The following is a 19964-nucleotide window of genomic DNA, read 5'->3' as shown; positions in this document are numbered from 1 at the left end:
TATCGTTACGTTGCTGCCGCGCAGTTCTCTACTATGTGTTTTATCTGAAGGGCACATTTTTTCAAACTAATAAGATTCATGCGCGCAGAATAATGGTTGCGAATAATTATTTTACGGGAGGATAATAATGTCGAAGTATCGCACAAGCTGAAAAATTTTCGGTCCTTAACGTACATTAAACTGAAGCTACTTTTCACAATAGCAAATCGACCTTATATCCTAATAATATATAAAATTCACTAAAATAATTCATTCACAGCAGTGTTTTAAATGAAATTATGCATGTAAATGAACAAAATAGGACATTCGTGTGAATCCTAACAAAATTGATCCTATTATTAAATTGTCCGTTATTTCGAACGATATAATCGACAGCAGATTTGGTTCGACAGCATTTATTCAATTATGTACTAGAAAATTATGAACTGCATATATAATCAAAGTAACTATTTGATTGAAAAAAAAAGTAAATGTACAATTGACTAACCCTTTAAATGGTGTCTTTCTAAAACGACTGCGGCATTTTGAGGCAAATACACGAATTATTATAACAATAGTATGGCGTATTTTTTGTGCTATTGCATTTTTCCGTGTACGATGTGGTAACACTTTGGGCCTCGCAATATAAATAGCTGCTATTTATTTCCTTTTCTGCAGCGCAGTATTTAATAAATGCTTCTTCTGCATATTGTGTTATATTATTTATAAGTTTAGTTAAAACTAATTATTTTTAATTGCATTATATATGCAATGTATTGTATAAAATAATATGATAGGCGAAAGATTGTATATAATAAATGATAACATATCAGGCGTCTATTCAAAACTTACCGATGTATATATTGGGAGTACAAATTAATTCGGTTCGTTTTCAAAAAATGGCTCTGGCTGTTATGTATGTTTCAAAGTGACAGCTGATTTCGGTGGTTTCAGAGAGATTAGACATCTGTCAATAATATTCAGTTTATATCGCTTTGAGTTTCATACAAAATTCCTGCTTTTTACTGTGTTGAATATGTCAAATTTTGTGTTAACTAAGCAGCATTTGCGGGAGGTTTTAATTTTCTGCTTTAATTGGAAGAAAAGTGCAGCTGAAGCGCGTCGAATGCTTGTAGAAGTTTATAGTGACAATGCTCCAACTGATAAATCATGTAGGGAATGGTTTCGACGTTTCAAGAATGGTAATTTTAGCGTTGAAGACAAGCCTCGCTATGAACTGCTACAACCTGGCGATTCCATCTCGGGCCATCGGTATAGGCTGCAATTGATTCGTTTGAGCCGTGCATTACGAGAAAAACGGTCGGAATACGAGCAAAGACATGACAAAGTTATTCTTCTGCATGATAACACTCGGCCTCATGTCGCAAAAGTCGTAAAAAATTATTTGGAAACGCTCAAGTGGGATATTTTATTGCATCAGTAAGTGCATCAATCGAACTTCAACGGATTTCTTCAGCTATTTCGCATTACTTATTTTCTCAACAATAATTTCTGCGATATACAGTCGTATAATAGACTCAAAAATTAATAATATGATGTGTAGTCGCATTTCCTCTCTATCGGGGTTTTGACTTTCACGAAGTGTTACAATTAAGCGCAATTGCACGAATTAATCATGAAGTGCGTCACTCATATCAATTTTAAGTGCATAAGAGAGAGACGTTATCTCGCGAAACGAAGAAACATTACCCCCACAAAGACGTCGCAAATTTGCATACTTGTACGATTTATAGATTTTTTACAGGATAAAGAAGAGGATATAAAGACAGCGCGTTACTGTAAGCATTTAGAGACGAGGATAAGATTTTAGAGACGAGGCGAACCGTCGATAGCCGATCGTCAACACCTCATTGCCGCTAACCAACTATAACCCGAGGCTCTTTTCGTGGTCGCGAGAGCTCGCTATTGACACGAACTTTATTCCGTGACTTCGTTGTTTGACTTGGCCTGAAACGAAGGGCTCGATCGGACAGAATCTCGATCAAACGTACGCCATGGACCCCTGGACGATAGTCTTGTCGATATTGGTGTTCCTGCTGGTCATATACTATTTCTCGTCGCCGGAAAGCACACAGAACGTGTTTCGGCAACACGGGATTCCGCACGGCAGACGAGTCTCCGTCCTGCAAGAACTCCTGGAGCTGTTTGTGTTCCCGAAGACTTACACCGAGATGATCCAAGCGGCGTACAACATCCACCCGGACTCCAAGTACATCGGGATCTTTCATCTCAGGCAGCGAAAATATACTCTCGCAAGAGTATATCTACGAGCATTCTCGTGCTAGTACGCGACCTTTTTCTTGTTTTGCCTTGCGTTTCATTGGTCATTTCCTGTGGTTCACAGCGTACCTTTGGTCTTCTCGGTCGCGGCATACGTTAGCCGTATTTTTGGACTTCTCCTTTTACGGTGTCCTGTAGTCTTTGGTTCGCGACTCCCCCCTTATTCCTTGGTATCTTCGGTGTAGCGATAGTGTCGGTCTCTCCAATAAGATATTCTAGTGGTTGAGAGGAGAGAGGCAACGGGTGCGCATCGCTGCCGATGCTCGGTGGAAGTCCGCCAAGGACACACACCCTTCTTAGTACTTTCCTCCGAAAACACAGCTTCTCGCAGTAGACGAGACAGACCAAAGAAGAGCCCCCCTCGGTCTACCGTCTGCGAGGGAAATACACACAGCAGCGCAAGGCGCGCAGACGCTTTCTTCCACCGCCGATTTCGGCACAAGGGAACGACTGTCAACGTCCATTTTCCTCATAATTGAGGAAATTATATAATATATTGAATAAGGCTGGACTTGAATACCAGTTATCTACAGAAAGGCCTTTTCCTAGGTAGGGCTTCATAAGTGATTCTACTATTGCTCCCGATTTTCCAATTACCTTATTTTCAACTTCAATTACTTACAACAATTCAAAAGAGATTTTGTACTCTAATCTTTGTTTTATATTAGAGTACCGTTCTGTACCGTAAAAATACTCCGACAAGAGTCGTTGTAGGTGGTTGCATACATGCCGACTATATTTAGCACCCGATACACAGGTCGCACGGACACTGATTATGTAGTCAGCACCCGTACACACAAGTCATCGCGCGGATACCGACTGTAGTCTGCATCCGTAACGAAAGAGTTAAAAACAGCACAAAAGTTCTAAATTTTTAAATCTCCCAAATGTTCCCTAAAATTTGTAGACCCCAAAATTTTTAGAATTTCTGTTTATGGGAGATAAATTTTCTGGCGGCGCACTTCAATTTAAGAGATGCATATTCAGTTCAAAAACAGCTGAAAAGAGATACAAACACCTCAAAAATAAGCAAAGAAAACTGAATTACACACTGCTTCACTGCTTGATACTATGCTGATATTTCTGGGCCATTCCTTTGTGTGACATAACTTTTCAACTAAAAAACACTCTAACTTCCTTATAAAAATAGCAAAGGAAAAACTTAATTGCTTGTCATAGGTCAGGCACACATCAATTGAGACGAATACTTTAATAAAATGCATCACTTTCAAGCAAAATATTTTTTAAAATTACGCTCTGCAAATGTGAATATGTCTCATATCGTGTGTCATTTTGTTTATAATTCAAAAGAGAGATAACTTCAATAACCTCCTCCTTGATTAAAGATTGTGCTCGAATATTGCAATTACCAAATATTATAAAGCAAATGACATCATGATAACGTAAATACTATAATACAAACGAATATAATTGTTTCGTTAGTATTGGCAACTAACTTTTGCAGAAGACTTTTGGTATCAGATAAACTTTTGGTATCAGAAGAACGTTGGTTATTCTCCATTGCACAAAATGCATATTGGCAAATGTTACATAAGCGATCATTTCACGAGTATTTATACGTACAAGATCGCGCAGTGCAGCAGTAGTCGGCTGTTGAATGTCAACGGCGCATAGTCAAATCTTACTACGATCTTACTTTTGATTATTTTGTAACATATAGTCAATAGGCGAAGCAAGTAAATTATAATTAAATTCCGTAAGTTCACCGCATAAATATCGGGCAGATACCGATTCCGTCAGAATCGTGGAATTTATAAGTGAATATAATTCGACATAACGTCATACAGCGCATCAGTCAGTTTAGTGCGAAAAAATTCATTAAACATGATGTATGCGATTGCCTTCTCGGTGATAGCCGGCGCCTTGGGTCTTTATTATCTCCTCTTCAAGAATCTGAACGTGTTCAAAAAGCATAATATACCGTACATGCAGCCACTCCCAATCGTAGGCAACATGGGGTCGATGATTCTGCGTAAGCAGTGCTTTGCCGATATCTTGAAGAATATATACGACCTACATCACGAGGCTAAGTACACCGGTATATTTGAGTATTCATTGCCGACAATATTGCTACGTGACCCTGAGCTCATCAAGTCCATCACGCTCCAACAATTCAACATATTCCCGAATCATCACAACTTCATCAGCAAGGATCAAGATCCATTGATCGGAAAAAATCTCTTCGGCCTAAACGACAAGAGATGGCGGGCAGTGCGAGGCATACTAAGCCCTGCCTTCACTTCCAGCAAAGTAAAGAGCATGTTCAAGCTGATGTCGGACTACGCTGCTGAGTTCGCTAATTTCATAGCGCAACTACCGCCGGACCAGAGCGTGATAGAAGCTAAGGATACCTTCACACGATATACCAACGATGTGATCACAGCCTGCGCTTTCGGCATCAACGTTGATTCTATGCGAGACCCGAAGAACCTCTTCTATGTGTACGGCAATGAAGCGGCTAATTTCAACACCGTCTTCTTCTTGAAAATGCAAGTAATCAGAATGCTGCCATGGCTGGCAGCTCTGCTCAGACTGAAGTTATTTCCCAAAGAAGTCGAGAAATTCTTCTGCGACTTTGTGGAGACTATCATTAAGATCAGAAACGAGAAAGGTATCTTCCGACGTGACATGTTGCAGCTGATGATGGAAAATAGGAGAAAGAAAGAAGGTTGGAAGGAATTGACGATCGAGGACATAACCAGCCAGGCTTTTCTTTTCTTTCTTGGTGGCTTTGACCCTACGTCGAGGTTGATGTGTTTCGCTATGTACGAGATTGCCGTGAATGAGGACGTGCGGAAAAGACTGCAGAACGAGATAGATCAGGTACTGGAAGACACAAATGGCGAAGCAGCGTATGAAGCGATCAACAGCATGGAATACCTAGGCGCTGTGATAAACGAGGCTCTCAGGATGTATCCGATTTCCGTACGAACGGACAGAGTATGCATAAAGGATTTCGTATTGCCGCCGACGTTACCGGGTGCGAAACCTTTTATCGTAAAGAAAGGGGGTGTCGTGATGATTCCAATTTTTGGGCTTCATCATGACCCTAAATATTTCAAGAAGCCGGAGAAGTTTGATCCTGAACGGTTTCTCGGCGAACAAAAGAAGGCCATCCTGAACACTAGAGCATATCTCCCGTTTGGTTTGGGTCCCAGGATGTGCATAGCTAGTCGATTTGTCTTGTTGGAGACGAAAGTATTACTCTTCCACATGTTGGCACGTTGCGACCTGCTACCTTGCGAGAAGACTCCGATGCCGCTCAAATTAGCCAAAAAGGGTTTGATCATGGAGCCTGAAGGTGGATTCTGGTTGAAAACAGTACCGAGAAAGAAGATACATCGCTCTGTAACAGTTAAAACTGCGAACGGCACACGCGAACTGTAGGTATTTTTGTTGTTTTCTCAAATCTTGAGATATAAATGTTACAAATACAGAAAACTTTTGTGTTTATTATGATACATAATCCATGCTATTGAGATAATACGATGTATGATAATAAATACGAAATGAAAAATGTTTATTCACATATCTTGTGATTTAGTGATATCAGGAAGATAGTACAACATTCAGATAACTAAAGTGATATCAGGAAGATAGTACAACATTCAGATAACTAAACCGTTTTATACAGATTGATGAGTAATGTTAAATGTAATTTGGTAATTTAATAAATAGTAAATTAGTAAATATTTAGTTGAACATAGCAATTTTTTTCAATGCAGCTCCCTGATGTTTCTAATTCGCAAGGTTTGTCAATAAATAAAATCTTCTCCTTCCAATTTATTTATTTATGTTTATATATGTGTAGAGGAGATCGCAGTTAGTTAATTGTAGAAAGAAGATGACATATCGCTTATACCTCGGCTATTTTCCATTAATTTATAGAATCAAACAAGTGGGAAATGCAAAATCTTCTTTCATACGTATGACATAACTTACATTTCATTATATGCAACGATTATAAAGTTATGGTTTTGAACTATATTTTTAGCAGTGGAAATAAAATTGCACAATCTTGTAAATTTATTTATATTATAGTGAGACCATAAGCAAGATGAGAATCGAAAATAATAGAAGACAGTCACTAGCAAGGAAATCGCAGCACGCAGCGGCTTGACGGTAGCGTGCGAATCTCAGCCAATGGGAACACAGTATCCGGGAGCCACAGGACGAATGTCAGTTAATTGCCTGCGAGCGTCTGTTCGTATATAGAAGCGCATAAGAAACATATTTCTATCCTAGCATCCGTTAATTCTTTGTATGCTTGTCAGTCGTAGGTTTCAATATTAAACATTTATAGTGTTTTCGGTGATTCTCTTCTCTGTATCCCATATTATTTATAAATGTAGAATTTTATGTTAGTTCTTGTTATAGTTAAAAAAATATATTTAGTTGATTATATTTTAACAAGCAAATAGTTAAAAAAATATATTTAGTTGATTATATTTTAACAGACAAAAATTTCAACAAAATATATTTATATCTTTATATATATAACTGGAAAGAACTTAACTGACAGTAAAATAAGCTGGCTTGAAAAGAATATTTAATTTTTTTATAAAGATATTAGTATCAAGAATATTTGATATACTTTTTTCCATTTATTTAATATATATGGAAAATGTAATGTATCAATAGTATAAATAAACATATAAATGAAAAAGAAAACTGTAGTAATCATAATAAACAAAATCACGCAGCAAATCTTCGCAAAATTCGAACGATATGAGTCAGTGTCGTCATAAAAATCACTTTCCTCTTTTTCTCTTTCTATCCTCTCTCGTTCCAATATATCTTATCTGAATTGTTGGTAATGAGCGAGACGGCAGTTTGTCGCCAAGTAAATGTTATGATCTCATACCTGTGGTCATTTTTATAAACTTTAATACATTAATTGGAAATTTCCTCTTACATGATAAAATAATAATCATAAAAAATGTATATTGATTTAGACGTACGAAGCAGTAATTGAACTGATTTCCTTCTTCGAAGACAATATCCATTGGGTTAAATTAATAATGTTATCTCGAGATGTAACACAAAGACCATTTCGCTTTACAAGTGGCAACACGGCGCGCGATATAATAGTATTGCATCAAATAGGGTATAGATTGTCACAAAGTATAAATAATTTTGCTTAAGAGATAAAGATGTGATATACGCACAAAGTCACTAAATGTCACTGAAATTGCGTTAGAAATAAAATAAAAATTTGAATCAATGTAAGAGCCCAAAATTATATATAAAATATACGAAACCCGATTCCTATAAAAGTAAAAGACAAATACTGTAATCAAAGTCTAATATGAACAGATTTTATCTCATGCGTCCACCTTGCTTTTCTTGACGATTACCTCCTCGATTGTTACAGTTCGATTATTACAGTTATTTCTGAACATCGATCATTTTATGCAGAACTTGCAAGGACGAATATAGCTGTTTCATCAATATGTGCAATAATCCGTTGCATCAATAATACAATGCATGAATAGTGAAAAAGGCTGCTTACTTTCGATCACAGAGTAATCTCATGTTGGTAAGTGTTACATAAGCGATAATTCCACAAGGTGTATATACGTGCAAGATCTCACAGCGCGGCAGCAGTCGGCCGTTGAACGTCAGCGGCGCACAGTTACACTTATTCTGCGCTTCATTCTCCTCTGGTCGCATATAATCAAGCATCGGAACGTACACATTCAATTAAGTCAGTTCGTTGCGTAAACATCAGTGAGATCCCGGATTTCGTTCGTGAGTTTTACTCGCAAATATAAATAGTTCGACAGATCGTCGCACGGTGCTTCATTGAGTTTAGTGAGAAAAAATTCTCTCGATATGATGTACGTGATCGTTTTGTCGGGGATAGTCGGCGCCTTGGGTCTCTATTACTTCCTCTTCAAAAACATAAATGTATTCAAGAAGCATGGCATACCGTATATTCAGCCGCTTCCCTACGTAGGCAACATGGGATTGACGATTCTGCGTAAGCAGTCCTTAGCCGACGTCATGAAGAATATATATAACGTGCATCGCGAGGCCAAGTACAACGGTATGTTTGACTTCACATCTCCAATAATATTGCTACGCGACCCTGAACTCATCAAGTCTATAGCGCTCAAACACTTCGACTCGTTCCCGAATCATCGCTCCTTCGTCACAGAAGATCAAGATCCGTTGTTCGCAAAAAACCTCTTCGCCCTAAAAGACAACAGGTGGCGGGAGGTGCGAACCATGCTGAGCCCGGCTTTCACTTCCAGCAAGATGAAGAGCATGTTCAAGCTGATGTCGGACTACGCTGCTGACTTCGCTAATTTCGTAGCGCAACTACCGCCGGACCAAAAGGTGATACAGACGAAAGACATCTTTACGCGGTACACCAACGACGTAATCGCCACCTGTGCCTTTGGTGTCAGCGTCGATTCCATGCGAAACCCGAAGAACCTCTTCTATGTATATGGCAAAGAAGCGACTACTTTTAACATTGTCTCTTTCTTTAAAATGTATATATTTAGAATGTTGCCGTCGGTGGCAGCTCTGCTTAGACTAAAGTTCGTTCGCAATGTGATCGCGAAATTCTTTTACGACCTTGTGGACACCACCATCAAGACCAGGGACGAGAAAGGTATCGTCCGACCTGACATGTTGCAGCTGATGATGGAAAGTAGGGGAAAGAAAGAAGGTAGGAACGAATTGACGATCGAGGACATGACCAGCCAGGCCTTCGTTTTCTTTTTTGGCGGCTTCGACAGCACGTCGACGTTAATGTCTTTCGCTGCACACGAGATTGCTGTGAATGAGGACGTGCGGAAGAGACTGCAGAACGAGATAGATCAAATACTGGAAGACACGAATGGCGAAGCACCGTATGAAGCGGTCAACAGCATGGAATACTTGGACGCTGTGATAAACGAGGCTCTCAGGATGTATCCGGTTGCCGTAGGAACGGACAGAGTATGCATAAAGGATTTCGTATTGCCGCCGACGTTACCGGGTGCGAAACCTTTTACCGTGAAGAAAGGGGAAGCCCTAATGATTCCAGTTTTTGGGCTTCATTATGACCCTAAATATTTCAAGGAGCCGGAGAAATTTGATCCTGAACGGTTTCTCGGCGAACAGAAAAAGGTCATCCATAACAGCGGAGCGTATCTCCCGTTTGGCTTGGGCCCCAGGATGTGCATAGGTAATCGATTTGCCCTGATGGAGACGAAAGTGTTACTCTTCCACATGTTGGCACGTTGCGACCTGCTACCTTGCGAGAAGACATCAATGCCGCTCAAATTAGCCAAGGATGGTTTCACCATGAAGCCCGAAGGTGGTTTCTGGTTGAAAGCAGTGCCGAGAAAGGAGCTACATCGCTCCGTAGCAATTAAACCTGCGAACGGCACACGCGAACTGTAGATATTTTTGTTGTTTTCTCAAATCTTGAGATATAAATGTTATAAATACAGGAAACTTTTGTGTTTATTATAATACATAATCCATGCTATTGAGATAATACGATATATAATAATAAATACGAAACGAAAAATTTATTCACGTATCTTGCGATTTAGTGATAGCAGGAAGATAGTACAACATTCAGATAACTAAACCGTTTTATACAGATTGGCGAGTAATGTTAAATGTAATTTGATAATTTAATGAACAGTAAGTTGGTAAATATTTACTTGAACATAGCAATTTTTTTCAGTGCAGCTCCCTGATATTTCTAATTCGCAAGGTTTGTCATTAAATAAAATCTTTTCCTTCCAATTTATTTATTTATGTTTATATATGTGTAGTAGAGATCGCAGTTAGTTAATCATAGAAAGAAGATGACATATCGCTTATACCTCTGTTATTTTCCATCAATTTGTAGAATCAAACAAGTGGGAAATGCAAAATCTTCTTTCACACGTATGACATAATTTACATTTCATTATATGCAACGATTATAAAGTTATGGTTTTGAACTATATTTTTAGCAGTAAAAATAAAATTGCATAACCTTGTAAATTTATTTATATTATTGTGAGATCATAAGCAAGATGAGAATCGAAAATAATAGAAGTCAGTCACTAGCACGGAAATCGCAGCACGCAACGGCTTGACGGTAGCGTGCGAATCTCAGCCAATGGGAACACAGTATCCGGGAGCCACAGGACGAATGTCAGTTAATTGCCTGCGAGCGTCTGTTCGTATAAAGAAGCGCATAAGAAACATATTTCTATCCTAGCATCCGTTAATGTTTTGTATGCTTGTGAGTCGTAGGTTTCAATATTAAACATTTATAGTGTTTTCGGTGATTCCCTTCTCTGTATCCCATATTATTTATAAATGTAGAATTTTATGTTAGTTCTTGTTATAGTTAAAAAAATATATTTAGTTGATTATATTTCAACAAAAATTTCAACAAAATGTATTTATATCTTTATATATATAACTCGGAAGAACTTAACTGACAGTGAAATAAGCTGGCTTGAAAAGAATATTTAATATTTTTTATAAAGATATTAGTATCAAGAATATTTGATATACTTTTTTCCATTTATTTAATATATATGGAAAATGTAATGTATCAATAGTATAAATAAACATATAAATGAAAAAAAAAACTGTAATAATCATAATAAACGAAATCACGCAGCAAATCTTCGCAAAATTCGAACGACATGAGTCAGTGTCGTCATAAAAGTCACTTTTCTCTTTTTTTCTTTCTATCCCCTCTCGTTCCAATATATCTTATCTGAATTGTCGGCAATGAGCAAGGCGGCGGTTTGTCGCCAAGTAAATGTTATGATCTCGTACGTCTGGTGGGTTTTATTATAAACTTTAATACATTAATTGGAAATTTCCTTTTACATGATAAATAATAATCATAAAAAATGTATATCGATTTAGACGTACGAAGCAGTAATTGAACTGAAGTAATTGAACTTTCCTTCTTCGAAAACAATATCCTTTTGGTTAAATTAATAACGTAATCGCGAGATGTAACACAAGGAACATTTCGCTTTACAAGTGGCAACACGGCGCGCGATATAAACGTATTGCATCAAGTAGGGTATAGATTGTCACAAAGTATAAATAATATTGCTTAAGAGATAAAGATGTGATATACGCACAAAGTCACTAAATGTCATTGAAATTGAGTTAGAAGCAAAATAAAAATTTAAATCAATATAAGAGCCCAAAATTATATATAAAATATATGAAACCCGATTCCTATAAAAGTGTTCCGTCCTGGAAGAGGACGAACGCAACAAAATTGTTTACTCGCGCACTGGCGAGTCCTAAACGTACTGGTAGGTCTGCAGATCAGGTCAAGTTCCGGTGCAGCCCATTTACTCCGATCACATTACGTACGTTAGGTGTTCCTTTATTTAGGTCAAAGAACTTAATCTCTTTACCCCGGGATAGGACCATATGAGTGTGTTGAGAGGGGAATTTATATTTAGGTAATTGAAAGGAGATGAATAAATAGTTTTAATGACTTGATTAAATTTAGGGCATTTTGAATAAAACAGTTTATTAATAATATAATTTGCTCCTCGGATGGATTAATGATAGTGGTAAATTGATAAGAACAGTCATTGTAAAAGATGCAACATTTAAAAGATGAAAGGGTTTGCTAAAGTTAAACAATGAAATATGTGGGCTAACATTAAACAAATTTGTATAAATCAGTATTACTGGAANTTTACCTGGGATAGGACCATATGAGTGTGTTGAGAGGGGAATTTATATTTAGGTAATTGAAAGGAGATGAATAAATAGTTTTAATGACTTGATTAAATTTAGGGCATTTTGAATAAAACAGTTTATTAATAATATAATTTGCTCCTCGGATGGATTAATGATAGTGGTAAATTGATAAGAACAGTCATTGTAAAAGATGCAACATTTAAAAGATGAAAGGGTTTGCTAAAGTTAAACAATGAAATATGTGGGCTAACATTAAACAAATTTGTATAAATCAGTATTACTGGAATAACGCAAATACAAGATGAAGATTAAAGTGAGATTAAGCAAAAGGTAATTCGTGTAACTTAATTTAATACAATCGGATATAACGCAACAAGAATGTTTAACATATCGGTATAGCGAGGAAAACATCGTTATATAATACAAAGAAAACAATAATCACGCAGTGCAGGTATATGTTTTGAGGGATGAAGTGGGATTGGAAATTGGATTGAAATGATTAAAAGTCATGTTTAAATATGAAATGGAGACTCACGATTTAGATTAATCAATAGACTGACGAGGACGAATGAAGACAAAGACGAAGGCTGGATTAGACTATGGTTGTGGACTGCTGAAGACTATGGTTGTGGACTGCTGAAANGATCAGACACTAAGAACAGCAACTGTGACTGCGACTGTAACTCTAATTGTAACTATAACTTGAACTGGACTCGACTGTACTGTACTGAACTTGAACTGGTCTGGACTGTAATTGTAATTGTGACTGTCACTGACTGACTGATTGACTGACTACAAGAAAAACTACTATTGTAACTGCGCTCGCGGCAAAAAAGGTAAGGCTTATATAGGAAGGATTTCAGGGGGTGGTGGATGACGTCCACCAATGAGAGGAGGTTGCGTGGAAGACGGTTACTTTGGAAAATTCCTAGTATTAATATAAACAATTCTAAGAACCTAATCGCGTAGGAGGGCCCTTGTTAAGGGTAAGGCTTAACAGGAAGGATTTCAGGGGGTGGTGGATGACGTCCACCAATGAGAGGTGGTTACGTGGAAGACGATTGCTCTGGAAAATTTCTAGTATTAATATAAACAATTCTAAGAACCTAATCGCATAGGAGGGCCCTTGTTCTACCGACTGTACGAGGGTGGTCCCAGAAGTATCCGACCCAACAAAGAAAACACAAAAATTTTGGAAAAAAATGTATTTATTTTTCAACATAATCTCCTTTCAGCTCTATACACTTTTCCCAGCGATGTTCAATAAGTTCGATACCCTTTTTATAATAAGAACTGTCTTGCTCCTCAAAATAGCCATTAACGGCCGACATTTTGATTGTTTTGATTGTTCTTTTGTCTCGGGTGTGAAGTGATGGACCCATGGTTTCATCCATGGTTATGAAACGGCGCAAAAATTCTCGTTTGTTGCTGTGAAACTTCGCTAAACACTCAATTGAAACATCTTCACGACACTGTTTTTGCTCGAGTGTGAGCAAACGCGGCACCCATCTTGCACACAGCTTTCTCATGTCCAAATTTTCAGATAATATGCGATGTACCGCACTTTTTGAAATGCCTATTATGTCTGCTAGCTTGCGCACTTTCAATCGACGATCATCCAGTACCGCCTTGTGGATTTTCTTCATCATTTCTGGAGTCGTCACCTCATTTGGTCGACCACTGCGATGCTCGTCTTGGCAGCTCGTACGGCCTCGTTTAAACTCTGCTACCCAATATTTTACTGTTGTAAACGAAGGAGCAGACTCACCCAGAGTAGAATCCAGTTCAGCTTTTATATTGGTTGGGCTGAGGCCTTTCAAATAAAAGTATTGTATCACATAACGATGACCAATTTTCTCCATTTTCACAAATTTACTGAAAACGTTCACTATTGATGGCTGCCAAACAAATACTAAACAACGTGGCATCTTCAAACTTGAAACATATGCTTTATAGATTGTGTACTTTCTAATACAGTGATATTTTTCAAACAACTACCATCTCTAGGTCAGGCCGGGTACTTCAGGGACCACCCTCGTATACAAGGGTAGATAGATTGCAGCCCCATCGGAAGTCTTATGACATATGTGGACGGCGTATACTCGTATCTTTTCATAAACCGCTTGATCAAATCTGTTTGTTTTATAATCATAAGAAAAGGAATTCGTTGCTACCTAGGTACCAAGTATGGACACATACGTGCCTAACGTAGAGGCGGCAAGATATCTTAGTTATATAAAAAAATGAATATTGTATAATATTATATAGAAAAAAGTTATATAGAAAAAGTTATATAGAAAAAACGAACATGAAGGCGAAATGAATGATAAACGCATTGGGCAACATACGGCACGTTTAGCAGCTGCCAATGTAATCTTATCTTTGTAATAGTAGCGCTTGCTCGAAGTCCGTCTGTTTCCCAATCATATAATTAAAAAAAAGAAATTCGTAGTTTCCGAGACACTCAGGACGTAAAAAAAGTAAAAGACAAATACTGTAATCAAAGTCTAATATGAACAGATTTTACCTCATGCGTCCACCTTACTTTTCTTCACAATTACCTCCTCGATTATTACAGATCTATTATTACAGTTATTACAGAATATCGGACATTTCATGCAGAACTTGCAAGGACGAATATAATTGTTTCGTCAATATATGCAACTAATCATTTGCGTCAATAATACAACGCATGAATAGTTAAAAAGCCTGTTTACTTTCCATCGCAGAGTAATCTCATGTTGGTAAGTGTTATATAAACAAGAATTCCACATGGCGTATATACGTGCAAAATCTCACAGTGCGGCAGCAGTTGGCCGTTGAAAGTCAGTGACGCATAGTTACATTCATTCCACGCTTGCTTCTCTGGTCGCATATAATTAAGCATCGGGACGCACACATTAAATTAAGTCAGTTCGTCGCGTAAACATCAGTGAGATCCCGGATCTCGTTCGTGGGTTTCACTCGCAAATATAAATAGTTCGACAGATCGTCGCACGGTGCTTCATTGAGTTTAGTGAGAAAAAATTCTCTCGATATGATGTACGTGATCGTTTTGTCGGTGATAGTCGGCGCCTTGGGTCTCTATAACTTCCTCTTCAAGAACATAAACGTATTCAAGAAGCATGGCATACCGTACATTCAGCCTTTCCCCTACGTAGGCAACATGGGATTGACGATTCTGCGTAAGCAGTCTTTAGCCGACATCATAAAAAATATATACAACGTGCATCGCGAGGCTAAGTACAACGGTATGTTTGACTTAACATCAGCAATAATATTGGTACGCGACCCTGAACTCATCAAGTCTGTAGCGCTCAGATACTCCGACACGTTCCCGAATCATCGCACCTTCGTCACAGAAGATCAAGATCCGTTGGTAGCGAAAAATCTCTTCTCCCTAAAAGACGACAGGTGGCGGGAGATGCGAACCATGCTGACCCCGGCTTTCACTTCCAGCAAGATGAAGAGCATGTTCAAACTGATGTCAGACTACGCTGCTGACTTCGCTAATTTCATAGCGGAATTACCGCTGGACCAAGAGGTGATACAGACGAAAGACATCTTTAGGCGGTACACCAGCGACGTAATCGCCACCTGTGCCTTTGGTGTCAGCGTCGATTCCATGCGAAACCCGAAGAACCTCTTCTTTGTGTACGGCAAAGAAGCGACTACTTTTAACATTGTCGCCCTCTTGAAAATATTTATGTTTAGAATGTTGCCGTCGGTGGCAGCTCTGCTTAGACTGAAGTTCGTTCGCAATGTGATCGCGAAATTCTTTTACGACCTTGTGGACACCACCATCAAGACCAGGGACGAGAAAGGTATCGTCCGACCTGACATGTTGCAGCTGATGATGGAAAGTAGGGGAAAGAAAGAAGGTAGGAACGAATTGACGATCGAGGACATGACCAGCCAGGCCTTCGTTTTCTTTTTTGGCGGCTTCGACAGCACGTCGACGTTAATGTCTTTCGCTGCACACGAGATTGCCGTGAATGAGGACGTGCGGAAGAGACTGCAGAACGAGATAGATCAAGTACTGGAGGACACGAATGGCGAAGCGCCGTATGATGCGGTCAGCAGCATGGAATACCTGGACGCTGTAATAAACGAGACTCTCAGGATGTATCCGGTTCTCGCCGCAACGGACAGAGTATGCATAAAGGATTTCGTATTGCCGCCGACGTTACCGGGTGCGGAACCTTTTATCGTGAAGAAAGGGGAAGCCATAATGATTCCAATTTTTGGGCTTCATCATGACCCTAAATATTTCAAGGAGCCGGAGAAGTTTGATCCTGAACGGTTTCTCGGCGAACAGAAGAAGGTCACCCTGAACAGCGGAGTGTATCTCCCGTTTGGCTTGGGCCCCAGGATGTGCCTAGGTGTTCGATTTGCCCTGATGGAGACGAAAGTATTACTCTTTCACATGTTGGCACGTTGCGACCTGCTACCTTGCGAGAAGACACCGATACCGCTCAAATTAGCCAACGATGGTTTCGTCATGAAGCCCGAAGGTGGTTTCTGGTTGAAAGCAGTGCCGAGAAAGGCGCCACATCGTTCTATAGCAGTTAATATCGCGATCGACGGACACAATCTGTAAGGATATATTTTTGTTGCTTTTTTGTTGTTGTCAAATATTAGGATCTCACATGAGATAAGTATGAGGGAAACATTTATAATTAATATGAAATAAAATCCGTATTAAGGTTACAAAGGTATATAGTAATATATATGTAGGGGAAAGTTTTTTTTCATCCTGAAATTTAGTGGTAACTGAAAACTACTATTACATGATAACATAGGAACCGGTTTGTTGGCAAATTTAGATGTAATAACACAACACTTGGACGCATGTTACGTGCTGCGTATCGATTACTGAAGGAAAGCAGAAGAATATATTACGTTTCGTGCTTATGATGTGTTGAGCATTTTCTATTCGTAAGCAGTAAAACGTCCGGAAGACATGATTCTAATGAAAAACGTTACGTTACGAATTACGTTCGTTAATGTCGCAATACGTTACGGTGATTATTTTCGAAATAATAATAGACGTTTTGCTTAGTTTGCTTAATTCTACTTGCATAGCTCTTGCTCAGTCCTACTTATAAGTAAATTTATATATTATGTTAGAAATTCTGCGGGTAAATAAACAAATGGACACATAAATCAATAAATAATATATATATTTACGTTTGTATATATAACAAATAGATTTTGTAAACTGTAATAAAATTTACAAATGAAATCGCACAGCGAATCTTTGAGATACTTGAATGATGCGAAACAATATTAAATGCAATAATAAATCGTGAGTCAACGGATTTTCCCTCTCTTTAATTCTCTCTCCTCTCCTTTCACCTGAAATTTGTTATCGTCAATAAGCGGAGCCGCGGTATATCGTTAAGCGAGAGCTGTGTTTTTATACAACAGATAAGTTTTACGATTTTTTATTTATTAAATGAAAATTGATTTGTATACCTCAAGTAATTAACCATAAAAGATGCATATAAGTTTAAAGACGTAAGATAAAAATTGAATTGAATTGATTTCTGCTTCTTTAACATAGAAAACAATATAGATTGGATTAAATAAATATTATCTTTCGCAGCAATAACAGAAGAAGCTTGTGATTCATAAACGGTAATATTGATAAAATAATATTTCCTTAATTCGCATGTAGAGTAACAGTAACATGTAAAGAGTATACAAATAAAGAGTAAATAATTTTGTTTGATATAAATATATGATATATGCACCTTGCAAGACACTAAATACCTCAGATATATTTGGTTAAATGTATAAATAAAGTTGAATTAATTATCCTTAATTATATTAACTGTTTCTCGAATCGTGGTTTCTCTCACAATAGCAGACGAATATCATAACAAAAATCTGGAGTGAATGTTTTATTCTGGGCTTCCTTTTTGTATTCCTTTGTAAGTATTATTTCTCGTTGATTATTAGATTTCATTCAACCCGGCACATATTATGAAGCAAATAATTTAATAATAATGTAAAAAAACTTATATGCACGAGAGCAGCCACGTTTTTATTATCTTGGGCAATTGACTATTGTGCCGATAGCATCGATAATATGTCACTTATTTTTTAATACAAAGTGTCCTGGTGTACCTTAGTATTACATAAGCGATGACTCGACAAGTTATATATAGAAAGATATATATAAGGAAAGATTGTGCAGTACACTGGAAGTCGTTAAATGTCAACAGCAAATTGTCGCTCTGCTATTTTCCTTGATCATTTTTTCGCACATAACAATAGAAATCAAGTCAAAAATCCTGCTTAAGTAAGTAGTCGCGTGTATCCTAATGGCTGAGGTCGCATGCTGCGGCACGCTACGCGTGCTGTCGGCTCACACTAGTCTGCTTAAGCAAGTTCGCTATGCAAACATTGCAGATTTCATTCCTATCAACATCATTATGCGTCGACATAATCCGATCGAACGCCTGAAATTTATTTAATATTCAGTTTAGCAAGAATTTCGTCGACATGGTATACGTGATCGCCTTGTCGGTGATAGCCGACGCTTTAGGCCTTTATTGCTTCTTCTACGAATACCTTGATCTCTTCAAGAAACATGGCACCCGAGGCCTCTGCCGTTGGCAACGTAGGCAACGTAGGACCGTTGATTTTGCGCAGTCTGCGGACGGTGTCTTGAAGGATATGCACAACGTGCCAAGTATACGACTTCGTGACACCGGCGATAATGCAGCGTGATCCTGAGCTCGTCAACTTCATCACACACAAGCATTTCGACACGTTCCCGGATCATCGCGTCTTCGTAGAGGAGGATCAAGAGCCATTGTTCGCCGAGAATCTCTTCTCCCTTCGAGGCGACAGGTGGCGGGACATGCGGGCCATAACGAGCCCGGCCTTCACGTCCAGCAAGTTGAAGACTATGTTGAAATTGATGTCGGATTATGCCGCCGAGTTCGCCAATTTCGTGGCGCAATTACCGCCCGAGCAGAGAGTGATGGAAATGAAGGAAAGCTTTACGCGATATACCAACGATATGATCGCTGTCTGCGTCTTCAGCATCAACGTCGATTCCTTACACGACCCGCAGAATCTCTTCTACGTGTACGGCAAAGAAGGGACAAACAGTTTCAGCGTCGACAACTTCGTAAAATTGTACATATCCGTAACGCTGGCGAGCATACTCCGACTGAAGATCTCTCGTGAAGAGATCAGGTACTTTTTGGACCTGGTGGAGACCATCATCAGAATCAGGAACGAGAAGGGTATCGTTCAGCTATCGTAGCTGTCGAAGAAAAAGACAAAAGCCTGGCTGGTCATGTCTTTAATCGTCAGTTCCTTCTTACCGTCCTTCCTGTCTCTATTTTCCATCATCCAACATGCATGTCGCAGCTGATGTAAGCTATGAAGTGGCTATAAAGAAAAGAGGAATCGTGAGTATACCGATTTACGCGTTCCATCATGATTCCAAATATTTTGAGGGCCCGACAAGTTCAAGCCCGACCGGTTGAGCAGAAGAAACACGTTCTCGGTACCGGTGCTTCTCTACCGTTTAGACTGGGCCCCAGGATATGTATAGGTTACCGATTCATCCTGACGGAGACGAAGGCATTACTTTTCCTGCTGGCACGTTGCGATTTGTTATCTTGCGAGAAGACGTCGATACCTCTCAAATTAGCCAAGGATGTTGTTACAAGAATGGTTTTCGGCTGCAAGTGGTGCTGAGGGAAAACTTTCATCGCTTTGTTGCTGTTAAGAATATAAACGTCACGCGCGATCTGTGAGAGAATTTTTGTTTTTCTTCCTTCCCGTTTCCTTTTCTCGTAAACGTCGGGAAAATGATAATTTTTGTTGCTTTATCAAATCTTGAAGTTTTTGACGTTGCGGAAGAGCAAAATATTAACATGTAATAACCCGGATAGAAATGTGTGGTGATCATTGTTCATTACAATGTGATTGTCATACTGTAACTTCAACTTAAT

The 19964-nt window shown here is 38.6% G+C and overlaps 4 protein-coding genes and 1 pseudogene across 4 annotated transcripts; all 5 read left to right on the top strand.

Moving 5' to 3' along the window:
* The first annotated feature begins 1437 nt into the window (after window positions 1-1437).
* On the top strand, window positions 1438-3503 carry LOC106745431. The gene has a single exon (XM_014621023.1). It carries the CDS (start codon window positions 1995-1997, stop codon window positions 2283-2285), a length of 291 nt encoding a protein of 96 aa, XP_014476509.1. The 5' UTR covers window positions 1438-1994; the 3' UTR covers window positions 2286-3503.
* A 194-nt stretch (window positions 3504-3697) lies between these two features.
* LOC106745430 (cytochrome P450 9e2-like) lies at window positions 3698-6743 on the top strand. The gene is made up of 2 exons (XM_014621022.1): window positions 3698-5684; window positions 6343-6743. Exons 1-2 carry the CDS (start codon window positions 4126-4128, stop codon window positions 6419-6421), a joined length of 1638 nt encoding a protein of 545 aa, XP_014476508.1. The 5' UTR covers window positions 3698-4125; the 3' UTR covers window positions 6422-6743.
* Window positions 6744-7901: 1158 nt separating this feature from the next.
* LOC106745426 (cytochrome P450 9e2-like) lies at window positions 7902-10578 on the top strand. The gene has a single exon (XM_014621018.1). The coding sequence runs from the start codon at window positions 8137-8139 to the stop codon at window positions 9697-9699; it is 1563 nt and encodes a 520-aa protein (XP_014476504.1). The 5' UTR covers window positions 7902-8136; the 3' UTR covers window positions 9700-10578.
* A 4318-nt stretch (window positions 10579-14896) lies between these two features.
* On the top strand, window positions 14897-17130 carry LOC106745410 (cytochrome P450 9e2-like). The gene has a single exon (XM_014620989.1). It carries the CDS (start codon window positions 15023-15025, stop codon window positions 16583-16585), a length of 1563 nt encoding a protein of 520 aa, XP_014476475.1. The 5' UTR covers window positions 14897-15022; the 3' UTR covers window positions 16586-17130.
* Window positions 17131-18314: 1184 nt separating this feature from the next.
* Window positions 18315-19627, top strand: LOC106745407 (annotated as a pseudogene).
* Window positions 19628-19964: the final 337 nt, after the last annotated feature.

Source organism: Dinoponera quadriceps, unplaced genomic scaffold, assembly GCF_001313825.1.
Source record: "Dinoponera quadriceps isolate SergipeBrazil2010 unplaced genomic scaffold, ASM131382v1 scaffold1651, whole genome shotgun sequence".
NCBI lineage: Eukaryota > Metazoa > Arthropoda > Insecta > Hymenoptera > Formicidae > Dinoponera > Dinoponera quadriceps.
This window is presented reverse-complemented; position numbering and strand designations above follow the sequence as displayed.